Source organism: Sebastes umbrosus, chromosome 19 (assembly GCF_015220745.1).
Source record: "Sebastes umbrosus isolate fSebUmb1 chromosome 19, fSebUmb1.pri, whole genome shotgun sequence".
NCBI classification, from domain to species: Eukaryota; Metazoa; Chordata; class Actinopteri; order Perciformes; family Sebastidae; genus Sebastes; species Sebastes umbrosus.
In genome coordinates, this window is record NC_051287.1 from 16024777 (window position 1) to 16044413 (window position 19637).

At 42.3% G+C, this 19637-nt stretch overlaps 1 protein-coding gene across 8 annotated transcripts in view; it reads left to right on the plus strand.

Moving 5' to 3' along the window:
* Positions 1–16268, plus strand: part of LOC119477775 (A-kinase anchor protein 2) — a 97107-nt gene extending 80839 nt beyond the window's left edge. For 4 of the 8 annotated variants that reach the window (XM_037751887.1, XM_037751894.1, XM_037751893.1 and 1 more), the window contains 8 exons: positions 7701–7922; positions 8113–8475; positions 9907–10005; positions 10098–10199; positions 10694–12257; positions 12500–12675; positions 13850–13888; positions 15992–16268. In XM_037751887.1, coding sequence (XP_037607815.1) covers positions 7701–7922; positions 8113–8475; positions 9907–10005; positions 10098–10199; positions 10694–12257; positions 12500–12675; positions 13850–13888; positions 15992–16132 — 2706 coding nt within the window. In that variant the 3' untranslated portion in view covers positions 16133–16268. The remainder of the gene's footprint in view (positions 1–7700; positions 7923–8112; positions 8476–9906; positions 10006–10097; positions 10200–10693; positions 12258–12499; positions 12676–13849; positions 13889–15991) is intronic. The other 4 variants (XM_037751890.1, XM_037751892.1, XM_037751888.1 and 1 more) reach the window with 4 other exon arrangements.
* The last annotated feature ends 3369 nt before the right edge of the window (positions 16269–19637 follow it).

Here is a 19637-nt window from a genome sequence, read left to right on the forward strand (position 1 = left end):
AAGAGTTTGATTGACAGGTGGTTCATCCAATCACCTGCAAAGGAATTTTTTTAAAGTGCCTGCCCTTTTCCAATCAGTTTCCAATGACGGCTATACTCAGATGGTTCTGTGTAAAAAAAAAAAAACATCTGGCGGGTCAGGGTAACTAATTGCTGAAATGCCTTCTGACATCGGTACCTCTCTCGTAGCGCCACCCTCCATCATTTAGCAGCCGCTAACACGATATTAGAGCTAATTGCTCCTGTGAATTCGAGGAAAGTGTTTCCACAGCATCCTGATGTAGTGCTTGTGAGCGGAGAAAGTGAACCATGACTCAGGTCAGCTCTTGTTTCCACTGGCCTGATCCTATGACCCAACAGGTACACACTCTCGCACACGACACCAATACAAATGAGTGGCATTAGAGTCTGAGACGGAAATAAATTGATTTATTTGTGGGTTTGCTCTTTTATTTTGGCATTGACGTTACCAATAGATTACTTTTTTTGATAAGCCAAATAATTACAAATATTTCTACCATTGAGTTTTATTTTTGTCATTAAAGACAAGACTCTGAAACATTATTACGACTAGCCTTTTACATGTTAAGTCTCCATTAATAAGTAATAAGTAAATACTTTCGTTCTTTATTAAAAGGTGAATACAGCTACCGCCTCATTCACATGGGACTGAGTCAACAGTCCCCTACTGACGATGACAGAAGAAAATACCATTACCTCCCTTATCACCTCCTCCCCCTTTCTTCAGTCATCATCTCTTCATCATCGCCTCCGTCCCCTCAGATTTTGACAGGAGCTGCAGGTTAAAGGGAAAGTGGGCGAGCGACATACGAGAGCTCGGTCTTACACAGGAAGGGAGGAGTGGGGAGCCACGGTGTGGATGTTTTTGGTGTATATGTGTGTGTGTGTGTGTGTGTTTGTACGAGGGCCTGCACAGAAGGGGTCTTTGTGGGTGAGGGCATCTGGAGAAACACACTCACATACACCCACACACACACACACACATTTAGCCCATGACATCACAGCTTACAGAGCAGCCGGGAGGAATGTTGCTGAGAAAGGAGAGGCTTTGTGGAGGAGAGGAAAGAGACGGGAGGGGAGGAAAAGGAGGAGAAGAAGAGGAGGAAAAGGCTTGGCCAGGGAAAAGTCCGGCACTCCCACTATCTGGAACAGGACGGAGCGAGGCTGGACTGGAAGTGAACAGAGCTAAATAGGAAAACAGATAAATGCTTATTGGAAGAAGTGGTGGATGATATTATAATATTGCAAAACTGAAAGGAAGCTTGTTTTTAAAAAATCACACCATGGATTTACAGATATCACTGAAATAGAGTGAGGTGAGTACCAACCCTATTCAACTTTTTGGGGTTGTATGGCAGTTTTGTTTCGCTGTTTAAGGTCTTTTTATGGAACTTCTGTATTTTAGTTTGATTTGATGAGAACGCCAAATATGACATGACATGTTAGCCGCAGAGGACAAACGAGAACTGGAATACCATAAAGGAAAAAGAGGAGGAAGTGTCAGAATAGACACACAAATAGATGTGTTTCGTATTAGATTTATGTCAAAGTTCAGAATCTGTTGTTGTCGCTAAGGTTATCCAGATGGGATGGCATAATGTTGGGAGAATTGAACTGCACACTTTAGCCTGGAGACCCCATGGAGCGCTCTCTTCTGGCCTTATGTTTATGCCAACTGTCAGCCCACATGTCTCTCTGTTGATATTCCTTACCAGTTAATCCACTATGTGTCAATTTAGTTTAGTCTGTCAATGACGTAACACCACTCTTATCAAACACCTCCAAACTGTCTTAAGCGGAGGCTGAAATCATGAATAAGTACCAGATAGCACTGTTTGGCCTGGGTTCACAATCCAGGCTGTTTGGATCTGAGATGCTAAACCAGCAGCAGTCTCCAGTTACTATACAGGATCGTATTTAGCCAGGAAACAGAGCCGGGAACGCTGGCTGCACTGGTTACACACGAGCTTAGTGTGAGTGTGTGTGTGTGTGTGTGTTGAGGACGTTGATCATCAGGCTTTCATTTTTTTACATTTGCCATGTGTTCTGGCTACAGCGTGGTCAAATAGAAGCCTATGACGCGGTATTATATGGAAAATGGGTTTGTGGGAGACGTCAAGGTTGTGTGTTTACTTCCCGTCAGGGAGTATTCATGTTCTGGTAAACCCCCCAGCGTCTAAGGCATGCAGCCGAATGTGTGTATGTTTATGTGTGTGTGTGTGTGTGTCTGTGATTTTTGTGCATCACAGTCAGAGCGTAAGCATTTCCAGATGTGATGAGAATGGCGACAGGCGGAGAATGAGACAGCATTTAGACAGAGCATACAGTAATAGTTGACTCAGATAGACTCATGATTGTCTTCCTCTCCTCGTCATGACTTTCCACTGAACTCATTGATTCCCACACTTTATAACATTAACCTTCACACTCCCAGTTACATTAATCTCTACTCCTGGGTTAATTTATTTTCGCAACCTAATTTTATCTTTTAGAAAACAAAAAAAACCTGACCCTAAAATCCTCTTTTGCCACCCCATTATGTTTTCGGTTGTCAGTACATCCGTCCGTCCGGTCCATTATCGTAAGTGCGATATCTCAGGAACGCCAGGAGGGAATTTCTTCAAATTTGGCACAAACGTCCACTTGGACTCAAGGATGAACGGAATAGATTTTGGTGGTCAAAGGTCAAGGTCACTGTGACCTTACGTCCGTCCAATTGTTGTGATATCTCAGGAACGCCTTGAGGGAATTTCTTCAAATTTGGTACAAAAGGTTCGCTCGGAATCAAGGATGAAATGATAAGATTTTGGTGGCCAAAGGTTAAGGTCACTGTGACCTCCCAAAACACATTGTTGGCCATAATTCAAAAATTCATATTTTAATCATGACAATTTCACACAAATGTCTAAAAGGATAAAATTATGAAGTGATGACATTTTGGACAGACATGGATGTAAACTGCAACTTGACTCGTTGGCGAAGGCATACAGCCACGAGGCGGTAATTCTACTTTTCTAATCTGACCTTGGCTCGCTACACCAAATTTAAACCAACTTAATACCAATTCAAGTCTCTAAAGCCACGTCCTCCTCATCCTAAAATAGATCCGCGAATTAGGCAAGACTGGTATAATATCTTAACTTTCTATCCTTCTTTGGAACAAGCCAAAACACAAACACAGCTGACACATTATGATGGTGAGGTTGTGGGACCGTTAGGACTATTTACACTATATTTCACAATCATGTAACTGTTGCATAGACATTTATGTGTATTTACGTGCTAATGGAAACTTAACTGCTGGTCCAAGAGTAATAAAGCATTGGGATGTTTTCAGACATTCAAACAAACCGTGAAGAAATTTAGCTTTTTCATTACAGCTACATGATTTCTTTCTGCACTTAACACACACTCAAAAATGCTCTCTTACACACACACACACACTTAGCTCCTTTAGCTGGCCAGGCGGGGTGTACAGTGTCCCTCACCACAGGTATTAGTGTCCGAGCCTTGAGGACAGCTAGTTATGCCTGGAATGTCTGTTCACCTCAACGAGAGTCAGAAACACACACGTGAATACACACCTCCGATACAAATACACACACTTGAAAGATCGCACTCACACAATCATGCACTGCTGCACAGCTACAGTCACACATACACACACACACACACACACACGCACACACACACACACACACTCACACACACACACTCCTTTTATCGTCTGTGCTTAGCTGAATAGCATTGCATATGAGACATTCCTGTACAATAGTACTGTTTTCCTGAGGCAGTAACAGGATATCCTCCACCCCCCCTGTACTGTCCTGCCTGATGGACACACACTCCTTCACACACACACACACACATTCCTGCACATGCACGCACATACTCATGCAGGATACAATGGTCAATGTTACAAGACAGAAGACCTCGTCTGTGTGAGTGTGTAAATGGAAGTGACATCTGGTCCTCACATGGTCGCTAATATCATTAACTGGGTTAAAAATCATTAGAGTGTGGGAGAGTGTGAAGAAAACAAAGAAACTGGAGATGAAAGAAGAAAGGAGGAAAGAATACTGTAGTTTAAACATGGTCAAGACTGAATGGATTGACATTACATTTTATACAGACATTGATGATGCCCAGAAGATGAATCCTAATGATTTTGTTGAGCCTCAGATTTTTCATCTGGCGTCACCAGCAGCTCAAAGTTATCACTTATCTTGATATCTTTCTACTTCATTTTGTCCCCTGACTTTTGTTTTAGCGCCACAATGAGGTTGCCATGAAAGTCCTCACCAACGTTGCATGGATTGCAGTAAAACTTGGTACACACATTCATGTCCCCCATAGTATGAATTGTTATTGGTTATCTCTTAAAGGTACAGAGTGTAGGATTAAGCAGCATCTAGTGGTGTGGTTGCAGATTGCAACCAAATGAGTACCCCTATCCCTTTCCAAGACTGCGAACCGCCGAGTGCAAAACTGTGGCAACACGGTTCGCCTCGCTCAGAGGCCATCCTTACCATGATACCACTACTTTAGGAGCAACCGAAGTCACACGGCAGCTGGCGGTACTGCGGTTTTGCACTTTGCGGCTCACGTTATCGCAGTTTCACAAGCATGTCGGAGAACTACGGTAGCCTTCAGGTGACGCAAAAACATTTAAGGATCTCGCTAGAGCCCGTGTTTGATTTGTCCGTTCTGGTATACTGTAGAAACATGGCGGAGCAACACGGCGGACTCCGTGAAGAGGACCCGCTTCCATATGTAGATATAAAGGGCTCATTCTAAGCTAACGAAAACACAACGATTCTTAGTTTCAGGTGATTTAATGGAAACAGTAACAAATATAGGAACAGTGTGTAACATTTAGGGAGATCTATAGGCAGAAATTGAAATCATATTAATAAGTATGTTTTCAAACTATCTGCATTAATGTCTTGTCTTCTATCTTTTTGATTGGTATTTTTGTTAATAGGTTGGTTTCCTGTATCGTTTCTGACACGAAGTAGCAAAGTTGATGTTGTTTTGCATTAAGACATCATAGATTGCAACATCAATAGATTTGAATTGGAAACTTGTGATGTATACCTTTTAAGAGAGTGTGTTTATTCTGTTTTATATATATATCCCACACTTCATGAGACAGTATAAGCATGTGACTGAGCCGGATGGGTCAGCAAAATGCCCTCAGAGAATGTTTTGTTTTCTCTCAGTAGAAACAGGAGACTATGAGGGAGGAGGAGAGAGGACTGAAGGCAGACAGGGTTGTTGAGGAGGAGTGTGCTGCTTCAGTATAGACAAGAGAAGGCTTTTTTTTATAATCCACCATGTGACTTCACTGACCACTGTTTCTTCACTCCCAACATTGCCAGAGAGGAAGCAAGAGAGGAAGGAAAAGACGCAAAGAGGGAGTGACAGGATTCAGCAGAAAAGAGGATGAGGACCAAGAAATTGAAAGGGAGAGAATAGAAAGAGGGGTAGATAAAGAAAAAAAATAATCCAGGCTTAAGGCTAAACCGCCCTCTTTATGTTGTTAAATCATACGCCACATATACAGTGTTCACATCAGTAGAAATGTCCGTGAATATCATTAAATGGCAGTGTGGCAGTGTGTCTGAGTGGATACAAAGCGAAGACATCCTCCTTATGGCTGGCTGTGGGTGCTTTAACTGAACAGTGAACCAATTCACTGAAGTGGTCCTCATTAAATCCCCCCCACACACACAAAGGCGGAGGTCAACAACCCCTCTTGGAAGTAAACACACCTTGGGAATAGAGGTGTAGTTGGCACAAGGCAGTAAAACAGGAAGCCAATAGAGTGTGTGTTAGTGGCCTCTGTAGAAACAGACAGGTCAGTAAAGACAGGAGTGTGTGAATGTCGCTACTTGGATCTGGAATGTGTCGAGTGGATGGTTCACAAAAGTAGAAGGTCACAGGTTTGATCTCTGCATGCCAATGTGTCTATACCGACATGTCTTTTAACCACTCAACCCCCATTTTTACATCTCTTTCCTGGGAAAATCACACTCGGCAAAATGTCTACCACAGTTGATAAGTAAATTAATATGGCGGTAAAATATGTGTTATAATTTTTGTATTATTTCGGAATTTTTTTTAAAGTGTTCTATAAAATGTAAAATAAATGAATATATAAATATATAATAAAATAAAATAGAGTTTTGGTTCTGAAAAATTAGGAAAATAAAGTTTTCAAAGTTCCAAATTATTGCATCATAAGGCTGTAACATACTCTTCAGTGATGATATAAGTATTATATTGAGTAACTGTTATTCGTCAATATTATAATTAAATCACTGGATACCACTTTTTATGAACTAAAGTATGTTTTTTCATAATGTTTGCATTGTGTTACGGTACGGTGTTACATTGTATTACATTTTGACAACTTATTTCGTCATCTAGCAGTTATACAATTAGTTTCCACAGGCTGTGTGAGTAATTCAGCAGGGAGATTTAGGTTTTAGAAGATAATATTCCCTCCCCACATACTAACCACTGATGACGTGACCTTGAGAACTATGGAGGACGGAACCTGTCAAAATAAAAAATGAATAAATAAATAAATGACACGATAAATAAATATATATGGCATTAAATGTACCAAAAATAAATATAGTCATTAATTAATTGATCAAATGTGACATAGATTGATATTCCTGTTTTAATTTGCATTTTTATTTATTTACCTTTGTATTAATTCCCTTATTTATTTATGTATTTATTTTTATACATTTTTAAATGTATTTATTTATTTTTTTGCATTTATTTTGTATTTATTTAATGAGCAGCAGCAGGCCGACAACCCGCTGTACAAACCCGGTCATTTATTTAGGCAGGTTCCGTCCTCCATATGGCAATTAATCCAAAAACACACCAGTGACGCTGCTCTGTGAACAGCTGAGGTCGGGGAGATAGAGGGAGTGAATGTGTGTAATGTGAAGCAATCAAAACTGAAATGTATTTAAAGCTGAAGAACCTGGAGTATCCGACAACTCACTTGCCAGTGATGCACTTAACAAGTATTATGTTAAAGTGTCAAGTGATGCCAGATCCTGAAATAATAAGAAGATCAAAGCTGTTTTACTCGACACATGCTGTGAAGAGGAACAGGCAGTTTCGATAATCCCCACCCGCAGTTCCTCTTTCTCTTCTTCTACAAACATTTATAAAATTGATAAACTGCCATCTCGCCTGTCAGTTTGAGGATGTGGTCTAAATGTGAGGCTGGAAGAGTTACTGTATCTGATTTATTTGCCAAGTATTCAGCACACTGATTCATTCACAGAAGCTCTTTGAACAAATATATGATAGTTGTCATGGAAGATTATGTTTCTGTTCTGCCATAAAGCAGCAGAATGTGAGTTGGTGCCCCTTAGTGGTGGGAACCGGTCAGAACACACTCCTGCTGCTGCTGCGGAGGTTTAACTTAACACACTACTACTGCAATGCAGACAGACTCATGTGTGTGACGTCTGTCTGTATAAGGTGCATGTGTGTTTTTTTTTTAAGAGATTAGGTAGTCTAAACTCTGAGGAAAAAGTAAAACAGCTTTTAATCCCTACTTTGAGTAACGTTTTTATTATAGTGATCAGTGTTACAGCCTCTCCATGCATTATCTCTGAACCCCCGTGTCTGCTTGTTTGTTTGCAGAAATCGTGGCGGGCTGCCGAGGATGTCAGTGACACAACACCGAGAGAGCGAGCCCTGAAAAGCGTCAGTTTCCAGGAATCGGTCAGCGTTATCACTGACAGGCCTGCAACCATGGAACTGGAGAGCCAGCAGATCCAACATGGCTGCCTCAGCAGCCCCAGTAACCGAGCCCACAATGCAGTTGGTGTGAGAGTAGAGACTCCTGACAGCGAGGTGGTGCAGGTATGTAGGTTCTCTGAGCAAGACCCAGCTCAAGTTTTCAGTTTATTCTTATATTTATACTATAGATATACTTTTCAGCTGGGTCGGCTCCAGCCCCCCCTACGACCCTGAATAGGATAAGCGGTTACAGATAATGAATGAATGAATGAGCACAGAATGACAGCTATTTGATTATCTGCTGCTTCTACAGGAGATCCGCTACTTGGACCAGGTTTTGGACGCCGCCTCAGAAACACCCACCAACGGAAACTCCTCTCCGTCAGAATTCACCAAATCAATCAGCATCGATGGGAACTCTCCTTCTGTCTGCGTGTCAGCCTCCCCTCCTGTCAATCACCAATCGGTTGTTGTGGAAGGCCCGAGACAGACCACGTTCCTCCAATACGAGGACTCCGGCGTGAGGACCAACGGCCATGTGCAGGGAGAGGAGCCGGGGAGCGGCAGGGCGAAGTTTGAGCTGAGAGCGTTTCAGGAGGAGAGACGGCCAGCGAAGCTCTTCACCCCTGGAGAGGAGCAGCATGTCAGGGTGACGAGGAGACGACCCTCGGGGGAGGTAAGCGGCTGTTAGATGATGATAGATGTTAGATGTATCAGCTGTAACAGATACAGCATTCAGACACACAGTAACAAAAACAACCCAGTGGTAATGTTCTTGTGAATCTAGGCTCTGTATTTCTATATAGACAAAAGTGTTAATAATAAGAGTTCTGAGGAAGGCTCGTAAATGCAAGAACATTACAGTAAGTTAAATTAAGCTTAAAGATTAAATGTTAAGCTTCAAATGATTGATTGATAGTATTAATACTTCTCGATCCTTGTCTAAAATGAGTCCTCCTTTTTATTGTAACAAGTTTATAACCAGAAGTTTATCTTGAAGAAAAAGAACATAATAGCTGAACTTTTTTTTTTATATTTTGTTCTTGGTGAGAAAAATAAGACTTTTAAAGGAACAGTGTGTAACATTTAGGGGGATCTACTGGCAGAAATGGAATATAATACTAATAAGTATGTTTTCGTTAGTGTATAATCCCCTGAAAATACGAAATGTTGTGTTTTCGTTAGCTTAGAATGAGCTGGTTATATCTACATACGGAGCGGGTCCTCTTCACAGAGCCGGTCGCCATGTTTCTACAGTCGTCCAGAACGGACAAACCAAACACTGACTCTCGATAGGGCCATTCGTGTTTTCAGGTTTTTGCATCAGCCACCGTAGTTCTCCTACAGGCTTGGCACACGGGAGAATTTTTAATTGGTTGCAGTCTGCAACCTTGCCGCTAGATGGCGCCAGATCCTATAAACTGCACCTTTTAAGAAAAAAAAAAAAATTATTATTATCATATAATTAGCCTACCGACAAATATATGACTTTCACTGAAAGTTGACAAGAGGGTTTTGAGAATCCAGCCTCAGCATTAAAACACAGGTCTGAAAAACATGAAAATGTGTTGAAAGAGTCCCAGAGTGTTGACTTAAAAATACACAAAAAGGTGCAGTATTAAGTTATATGTTTGTACTTTCGTAATCTACAGTGTTGTATAAATTATGACAGTTTATACTGTACTTACCACGACACCCTAGCCACGACACATGATACGACAGGTTAGCTGTGGTTCACATTTTCCTCAGAGATAAAGAAACAGTGATGACAAGTGGAATCTGTTTTAAAATCAACCAACTGAAAAATAAATCAACTGGAAAACAAGATAATAAGTGGAGTCACACTGCTTATGAACCTCTGATCTGCCATGGGTATGACATGGCTTGCTCAAGGGCAATACAACTGGTTGGTGAGGCAATGGAGCATTGATTGCTTGTACCTCATTCGACCCTACTGACAGACACTAGTATGAAGACACTAAATATGCATACACACTTTCCCCTATCTTTGTCAGCCAACATGTCATTAAAAACCAGTGCTAATGGGAAGTTATTGGGAATGCTCTTTTTATGAATATTCATATCTTCCTTTCTCCTTCTTTCTCAGGCTCAGGAGCTGGAGCGCGAGCGTCAGGAGCTGATCAAAGACCAGGCGGTGAAGAAAAACCCTGGGATCGCCTCGCGCTGGTGGAACCCTCCAGTGGAGGTAGCCTCCCATTCAATCCTTGTTTTTTTTATATTAACTCCATCGACTTCCTCACAAACTGACTGATCGGTCTTTTTTTTTGTTCATTCAAGGTTCCTTTGGAAGACCAGCTGGACACAGAGAAGCTTGAGTCTCTCAAGAAATACCAGGAGAGGAAACAGCAGAAACAGGGTCACCCTTATGCATACACACAGGTAACACACACACACACACACACACACACACACATAGGACTAGTGATGCAGGATATGAAGATGATGTTCAACTACTGCAATCTACCAGTACAGTGGAAACCGCTTATATGGATCAAAAAGCTTGGGACAGAATCACTCCTATACTTATGCTGTTTAAATAATTTACTTATAGTAATCAAGTATTTCGCATATAGTGTTCATTTTAGGTCTTTTCATACATGACAACATATGGAAAAACATTTTAAAACTACTTTGGACTAACATTAATTGAATATTTGATTTGTTTCTTACTTTACTCCCTTGATACTTTGGATATGGTTATAATAATCATCTGCTTATAGTGATCAATTTGACCCGGACAGACGCGATCGTGTTAAGCGGTTTCCACTGTATTAGATTTGAGGGTGATCTTTGTTGTTGTTGTTACATTTCTGTCTCACCGTTCTTCTCTTTTCTCCTTTGTATTCTGTCCTCCCGTCTCTCTCTATTTGCAGCCCCAGGTGTCAGGTCCCCCCACAATGGTGACCTTTGACCCAGAGCTTAACAGGAAGGAGGACATCGTGGAGGAGCAGATCAACTTCTCGTCCGCCAGAAAGCAGTTTCTGCAAGGGGATGCAACCAAGAGGGACGTCGCTCCTCACTTATACTCCGCCAAACCCTACTCGAAATCCAGGGGCAGCCTGGGGAGCAGTGACATATTTGCAGAAACCGGAGATGGTCATGTGAGCTGGTCCGATGAAGGAATTGCGGCGGAATTTACTTGTGCACGAGCTGTAATGACAATCCTGCCTGATGAGGAGGAAGGGAAGGGCCATTACCATTCAGGTTTTCACCCAGAGGAGTCTGACTCAGGATTGGACGAGTTATCTGTCCGTTCTCAGGACACGACCGCGTTTAGCTTGGATAATGTTTCCGACAGCGGGGCTTCGTTTCCGCCTACCCCGCTGCCACTTACCCCGGTGTCACCGCCTACCCCCCAGCCCACCACGCCAGTCAATGGGCAGAGAAGTGGCAGTCCGACAGAAGACGAGCTGGAGTACCGCGCAGGGGTGCTTGTCCAGAATGCCATCCAAAATGCCCTGGCAGCTCAGGATGAGGACGAGTGGCAGACATCTGAGTTGAATTCTTCACAACTGAGCACCCCCGTGTCTCCATCCTCAACTTCCACAAGTAGCCCAGTGCCAGTTTCTTCCTCTCCTGTGTCTTCTGGTGGAGCTCCCAGCCTCCAGTCCCCTGTGTCCTCCAGTCCTGCTCCATCCAACCTGTCCCCTCAGCCAGACAGACAGCCAGAAGTAAGAGTTTCCCATGAGCAGCCAGACAGACAGCCAGAAGTAAGAGTTTCCCATGAGCAGCCAGACAGACAGCCAGAAGTAAGAGTTTCCCATGAGCAGCCAGACAGACAGCCAGAAGTAAGAGTTTCCCATGAGCAGCCAGACAGACAGCCAGAAGTAAGAGTTTCCCATGAGCAGCCCTCCAGTCCAGCAGAGCAACCACAGCTCCAGACGCCTTCCCCGCCTCCTTCTCAGCCAATCTCGCCACCACAGAGACCCAAGTATGGAGGCCCCAGGATCAAAATCCAGTCCTCTTACGCCAGAGCCCTCGCCTCCTCAACCCCGGCTCCAGCTCCGGCTCCTGCCACCGCCACAGCAGCTACAGTTCCCAGGCCAACCCCAGTCTACCGTCCCCCTTCTCCACCAAGCCCGGAGAAACCAGAGTTCAGCTACTTCAGCAAATACTCCGAGGCGGCCGAGCTGCGTAGCACAGCGGCGGCGGCGCGGGGCCCAGAGGCGGAGGCGGCCAGCGGCCCGTTCCGTCTGCGCTCCAAGAAGCAGCGAACTTTGTCCATGATCGAAGAGGAGATCCGAGCAGCTCAGCAGAGGGAGGAGGAGCTGAAGAAACAGAGGGATGAGAAGCCTACTGTTGTTGTCCGCAACACTTCCAGCAACAGTCTCGGGCCCGTGAGGACGGGGATGCGGCAAACCAAGATTTCCCCAGCAGATAAGATGAAGAGCAACAGCCTGCCTGCTAGACTGACACTGACAGCGAGGACAGCGCCAGGTTAGTCACTACTGTATTGATTCACAAGGGTGTTTCTCATTGGTCCCTGTATGAGACCTAGTACAAGGTTGTTGTTGCATTAGAACTAAAACAAAACTAAATAATTATTTTAGATAAATCTCAGTTAGAATGAAATATCAAACGTGTTCAAACGTTATCAAACGTGTTCAAACGTGTTCAAACATGTTCAAACGTGTTCAAACGTTATCGAACGTGTCCATGTGTTTTTCTGTGACGTGCAGGAAAGATCGAGAAGGTCCGACCTGCACAGCCCGTCTCACCCTCACCCTCAGAAGGAGCCCTGTCTGACGCCGGCAGCGAGGACTCCGGAGGACGACCCAAAAACTACATGCAGACACTTATGGAAGACTACGAAACACACAAAGTGAAGAGGAGGGAGAAACTAGAGGACAACAGTGTGAGTATTTGAACCTGGAAAAACAGATTAGCAGAGAGAAAGGAAGACAAAACACAACAAATGTTTTTTGTTTGCAAATAAAATAAATCAGAAATCATACTCTAAATAAATAAAATGTAAGTAACTAAAATAACGTGTAGAAGTTCTTGTTGAACTTCTGGCCACAGAAGACATGCAACAAAAATGTATCTCAGTGACAGTGGCCTGAGCTAATACTGTGTAACACCGAAAGGGAACTTCCCAGCCTGAAGCAGGAAATGAAATTGAAAGTAAGTCTCAGACGCTGGGGGATTTTGTCCTGACTCAGAATCTTTTTTTTATTTGGTGTTATCTGAATATGTCTCTTAATGCCAGACTATCCCTGGCAGTGTGTCATTATTCAGAATTAGGTCTCTCTTGAGAAGAAGTATTGAATATTGGCAGACTAAACTGTCTATATAAAAGTCTAAATAGAATCATTGGCTTACATGTTGGAGAAAAGTTACAAAACCAGAAAATGTCACAAACAACAGTTTCACTTCTCCACCTTCTCTTTTCCTAATAAGCACCACACACCCCATTTAAAGAGGACCTATTATGCTTTTGTGCTTTTTCCCTTTCCTTTAGTGTGTTATATAGTTTTTTATGCATGTAAAAGGTCTGCAAAGTAACAAAGCCCAAAGTCCACGCCAAAGGGAGTTACTCCCCCCCACAGAAACACTGCTCCAGAACTGCCTGAAACGCCTTGCGTGAAGTCCCGCCTTTTCTTCCATAACGTGATGATGTCACCAAGTAACACATTCGCATAATACCTGCCGAAGGGCTAGTTTGGCATTGAAATTTTTAAACATTAAAACACGTAAACATGTTCTAGTAGAAACCCAAAATACAAGTATCGACTAGAAATAAGCATAATAGGTCCTCTTTAACATTAACATACTGTACAAGAAAAGATACACCTTACATTACATTACACTAACAGATCACATACTGCAAAAAAAGTATGACATTACATTCATAGTTATCATGCTTCTTTCAAGATATATAACAGAACTGATCTTGAACATGCAGCAGGGTTGTTGTTACCTGCTGCTGCTGTTTTTGTTGTTGCTGATGTTGTTGTTATTGTTTATCCATGATGTCATCACATGTGTTGACTATTTGTACTGTTGCTTCTCTCCTGCTGGTCGGTCAGTATGCCCGTTTGTTGCTGGCTAACGAGGTAACCACTGAGGTACCTGTCTCACCTCAAACCTGTTCACTCCATGAACGGCCTTTACTGACAGACCTGGGTCAGACTAAACTGAAAACTCTTAGAAAAAGTAATACATTCCCATCTACAGGTATATTTGGAGAGGATTATAAAGGCAGTTGTTTTCATGATTGTTATCTCAGTTCAACATAGAGGGAAGTTCCCAAATCTTACTAGACTAGTTGCAAGAGTGGAGATTTCCACTGGCAATCTATTGCCACAGCATTGTAGATGAGTCAACAGCAAACACAAATGATGTCACTTTGCTCAGTTTCCCAGATAAGAAAGTGATCCAGAAAATAGAGATGGGGATGTATTATTTCAGTTTGAAACCGGGACCGGGAGGATTCTGAGAAGGAAGCCTAAAAAGTTTTATATCTGATCCCAGGTCTGCTTGTGGTCTCACTGCATTACTGTTCAGCTCTGTGGTGTTGGTGCTGCATGTGCTTGTCCATGAATTTGGTGTGACCTTTGACCCTACCCTTCCCCATGCACATTTGCTCTCTGTATATAACACATATTACATACAGCACCGATTAAAATCAAATCAAATTGAATAAAACAAATAAAAGATGCGCTATTTCAAAATATTGGAAAATAATTAATAGCTAATGACGTTAAAGGTATAATATGTAACAGTTGACGGATGCTGTTTGTGAACACACAAAGTTGGCCACACCTCGTCAGCTCAACGATCGAGGGAGGGAGGGAGAGAGAGCAGCGATGGTCGAGCAAGCTATAGAGTGACTGAAGAGAGAGAGCGGCGTTAGTGAGAACAAAGCAGCGAATCACAATAAAACATTATTTTCTAATTGTTTCCCAGCTGTTACGTTCTAAAACACACAACTAACTCCGCACTCCTCCGCACAACTCAGTGGGAAGGTGCCGAGTTGCTGGATTTTTAATGAGCGCAGAATTCCTGTCTGCTGGCTCAGCGCTGCTCTCGTCAAACTACAGACACTGGAACACATGCAGATAACACAAATCATCCCATTCCTGAAATACCGCCGATTTGTATGCGGAGACTTCTGCCTCGGTATCAGAAGCTGAGGGGCGTGACAAAGCGGGGGCATTTGACCACTTGAACGGGCAGCAGCCAGGCTGCACACCCTGCGTGCTGTTATTCGCTGGGGGTTACACCCCCATGTGGGGCCTAAAGGCTGTTGCCTGAAGCCCAAAAGTGTCCCGAGTAAAGCAAAATAATAAGAAAAAAGAAAATACAGGCAGAGGGAAGGGGTCTCTGCAGAAACAGACACCACCACACATTTCTAGGTGGGCATAAGTGATGATTGAGAGGGATTATTTTCAGTCTATACATTGTTGTTTAGTTCATTCTTGCATATTATACCTTTAAACAAATCATGATGCCTTTTAAAATATAAAATAAAAGTGTACAAAATTTGGATCAAATTATATTTTCTACCAAATTGATATAAAAAGGTATCAAATATAATATATTATCTTCTTAATATGCAGCATGCTTCATTCAAAGAAGCACACAACTGTTTAAAAATATGAAAAAGAAAGCTTTTCTGAGTTGTTACATGCGATGGATGTCTCTGTTGGGATCATCATCGACTACAGTAGCAGGGTTCAGTGTTTAAAAAATAATTTATTTTCATTTTTGTAAGTCATTTCCTACCCTCAAATCTACTCCAACTTCAACCTGGATTCCTGCTCACAAAGAAATCTCTCCTGTGTGTGAAGATGTGTCTGTAACTGTGTGTGTGGTGGTGTGTGTCTTGGCATGAGTGTGTGAGAGGGACGGAGCGTAAAAAAAATGGAACAGTGTTGAAGCATGAAACTTTCCCTGAAATGGAAAATGTAGTTTTAATGTCAAATACTGCAGGTGAGCTTCGTTTGGTGGTTTATTTTGTCTCCTCTAGAGCAGGACGGTTTAACCAAGCGCTCCCTCAGTGTTTGACATACACTGCATGCCATATTAAAGTCACTGTGGTGTGTTTTGTTGTGATCGTGTTGCCATTATATCAACTTGAGCTTTGGAAAAGCATGGGTTTTTATCCGTGAACGGTTGGCTCACGCTAACAATTACGTTGCTCTGATGGACTGTTTTGTAATTGACAGGTTCTGGAGGCCACCCGCGTCACCAGGAGGAAGAGCGACATGGCGCGGAAGTGGGAAGCCGGTATCTACGCCAACGAGGAAGGACAGGAAGGAGAAGAAGAAGAGGAGGAGGAGGAGGAAGAAGAGGAGGAAGAGGAGTAAAACAGCTCCTTCCAGAGACAGTTAAGGGACAGAGTGGAAAGAAAGAGGAAGATGAGGATGAAGAGACTTGAAGGAAAGCAGCGAGGATCAGGAAAGGAAACAGTATTTATTTTACTAATAGTATTCTGATGATCACATCGACTCATCGAAAGAGATTGCGTCAAGTTTTTTGGACCTGAGGATTGAAGGCCAACGGTATGTTAGGTGACTGTGAGAGACATTTGAGGTGTTGAGGTGAGTTTGGTGGGAAAAAGAAAAAGGTCAGTGATGCAAGAGACACTTTGAAAGGGTTTTTATGGTGGTTTAGGAGCACTGTTCAGAGGTGTATTTGGTATTAAAGGTTTTTACTAGTTGGTAGACGCTGAATGACTTAAATATTCATAGGATTTTTCATTTGCCTGTAATTTTTTTTATTGAGATATGGGCTGAGACCTAAAGATTTTATTTTGACTGGTTGCCTGAGACTTTGCTGATGATGGTTTTGGCAATGGGTGCTTGAAAATAACCCCAATCATCTTCGAAATGAGTGCTTTTCATTACCAACAGGAAAAGAAAAAAAAGATGCAAACGACAACTTCTGACTGAACGTTGTTCAAGAAAGAAACAGCGAGGCCCTAATTTCTGTCATTTCAGAATTATTTGATGATGCTGCAGGAAGGTTGCCATGGGCACTGAACCGAAATGGGACCCCGGAGCATCACTTTCAGAGCTTGTAAAGTTTTATCTTCTGCATCCTGCAGTGCCACAGTACAGATTTAAAGACACATTATGACATGTCGGCGGGAGCTTTCGCAATCCTTTTCAAGCATCTGTATGAAATCTTAAGTGCCGACTTTGAGGGTCCTTGAACTGCTAAATGCTTGCGAGGAAATGTGCAAAACTAGCATCGAGGTTCAACTTTGCCTTAGACCGCCAGTGTTGGATGCACGATACGTATGATGTATTTTATCTTCTCCTATTCTATATTGCTACAGTTTCTGTAGATCTTAGAGAAAAACCACATTAGATAGAAAGCCTGTCTATAAAACACCACTCTTTCAGTGACTTTGTGTCCATTAAGTGACGGACAGACGGGGGAGGAGGAGGGAAGCTAACTGCGGGTCATGTTTGCGTCACTTCAGTCAGTGTGTGTATGAATTAAAGGGCTGGGTCGGGGGTTTTATATTCTAAGAATCACTTATTTTACCTTCGCCGGCTACGTCGCTTTTGTTGACCTGTGCTTTCTGATGTAAGCAGTCGTTTTCGTGTATTATACTGAGGTAGGACTGTGTATTTGATATATATGAACATGTATGTTGAGATTCCAGTGGGCGCAACAAAGCCGTGTATCTACTATACCTTGCTAGCTGAGGATAAAGTTTGATGAAAAATATTGAAAAAAGCTTTTTATAAAATGTTGTTATACCAAAACCGAATGTTGTTATTTAGAGAAAAACAGTCAGCCGACGCTTTTAAAATCTATTTAAGATTGTGTGCATGAAAAGACACTCCACTCCGAACCTAAAACAAGCACACAGCAAGCAGCGAGATGAGGGCAATTGACTATCATTAAAGGAACAGTGTGTAACATTTCGGGGAATCTATTAGCAGATATGGAATATAATATTCACACCTATGTTTTCATTAGTGTATGATCACCAGAAACTAAGAATCGTTGTGTTTTTATTAGCTTAGAATGAGTCCTTCATACCTACATAGGGGGTTTTACGTTACCTGAAGGCCACCTTAGTTCTCTGATTCGCTTGTGAAACTGCGCAAACGTGAGCCGCAGAGTGCAAAACCGCGATACCACCAGCCGCCGTCTGGCTTCCGTTGCTCTTAAAGTAGTGCTATTATGGTAAGGACGGCCTCTGAGCGAGGCGAACGGCGTTGGTTGCAATCTGCAACCACACTACTAAATGTCGCCAAATCCTACACACTGTCCCTTTAACAGTCCGCACCTACAGGCTTGAACGTCTGTTCATTTTGTATGTTAATATAACATAACGGGAAGATTTGTGCGTTGGGGTTGTCAGTTTTTTTTTTACTAACTATATCGTGAGCTTTGATTTTGCAGGACGATGCGATTTCCTGTTTTGCTAAATGAACGAGGAATTACTGCAACACAGGCCTCTATGAGTGTGGTGATGCTGTGGATTGTCAGGAAGCGAGGTTCAGCTACGAAATGAAAACAACAAAAAAAAAAAACAGTAATAATGCCTGGAGCCTACAGGACTGTCTTTAAATGAGAAATTTAAAGTAGAACCACTTTAACTGAAAAGTATCAAAACGATTCAACTTTTCGGTCTTTGTTAGCTTGTTTATTGAAGCCTTTGAGATTTTTTTCTTTCAGCATTACTGTCGGACGTCGGGAGGATGGTTGAGAAAGATTTCTCCGTGAACCGCAGGTCACAGTTCTCGATCGCCGTATCTGCGAGCGTGTCCTGTTCAAGTGTCTTTCAGCCAGGCAGTGACCTCTTTTGTTTGCTCACTGAATAAAATCTTAAGAATTCAAACTGAGATAAACTTGCACAAAAAGATAAAGAATTTGCGGGACACATACCAACCCTTGACGATAATGACTATTTTATTTATTGGTTTAGTCCCACCCTGAGTGCAAATGATCTGACTCTTCTCTCTGAGGGAAATGTAGTGCCAGCAACCACCAACCAGATGTGTGTGACGTGTCCACTTTCTCCTGAAACAAAAAACCCACATCGGTTCCAGAGAATTATCCTCGCTCTTGTTTTTCTAGTGATAATATATAAAAATGAGAAAAAGTATTTAAAGGACCAGTGTCCCTTTTTTATGAGGCGCAAATGTTGTTGTGGTGCAGCGGAAAGCGTGTCGATAACCACAGTTGCCACGGAGGTACAGTGTCACTGATGCTGATATGAGATTCATTTACAAAAAAAGGTATTTTGATGCATTTCAATGTGAGGAGATATTAGATTTTAGAGGAGCTTGAACAGACTTTTTTTAAGGATGAATGACAGATACAGATCCTTTGTGATGGATGATAATTTTACAGTGGCCTATTGTGAATGCCGGCGGAGCGTCTATACTGTATCTAAGCTTTATTCACAGCATGTTTTGAGTTTTAAGCAACAAAAGCAAAATGGCTTTGTCCCTAGTTTACTGTAGCTGCTGCAACACATTGTAAAACCTAAACGTTCACAAACACACTGTCCTCATTCCACCTTTGAGGGACACAGTCAAACCCCTGACTCATTTTGAGTTCTCATTAAATACTCTATAACACGTTTGGAATGGTTACAGACATCATGCACACGCAGAGGAGTTCTAATCGTGTGATTTATTATTATTATTATTATTATTATTATTATTATTATTATTATTATGCTTTTGTTGTTTGAATTCATGGTGCAGAGATGATTTATTTATCATTTTTAAATGCTGGCTTGTTTTATCCTGCAGAAGCGCCCGAGCTTCAGGGTGGGACTCACGCTGTCTGTGTGTGCGTGTGTGTGTGTGCGTGTGTGTGTGTGTGTGTGATAAAGCAATC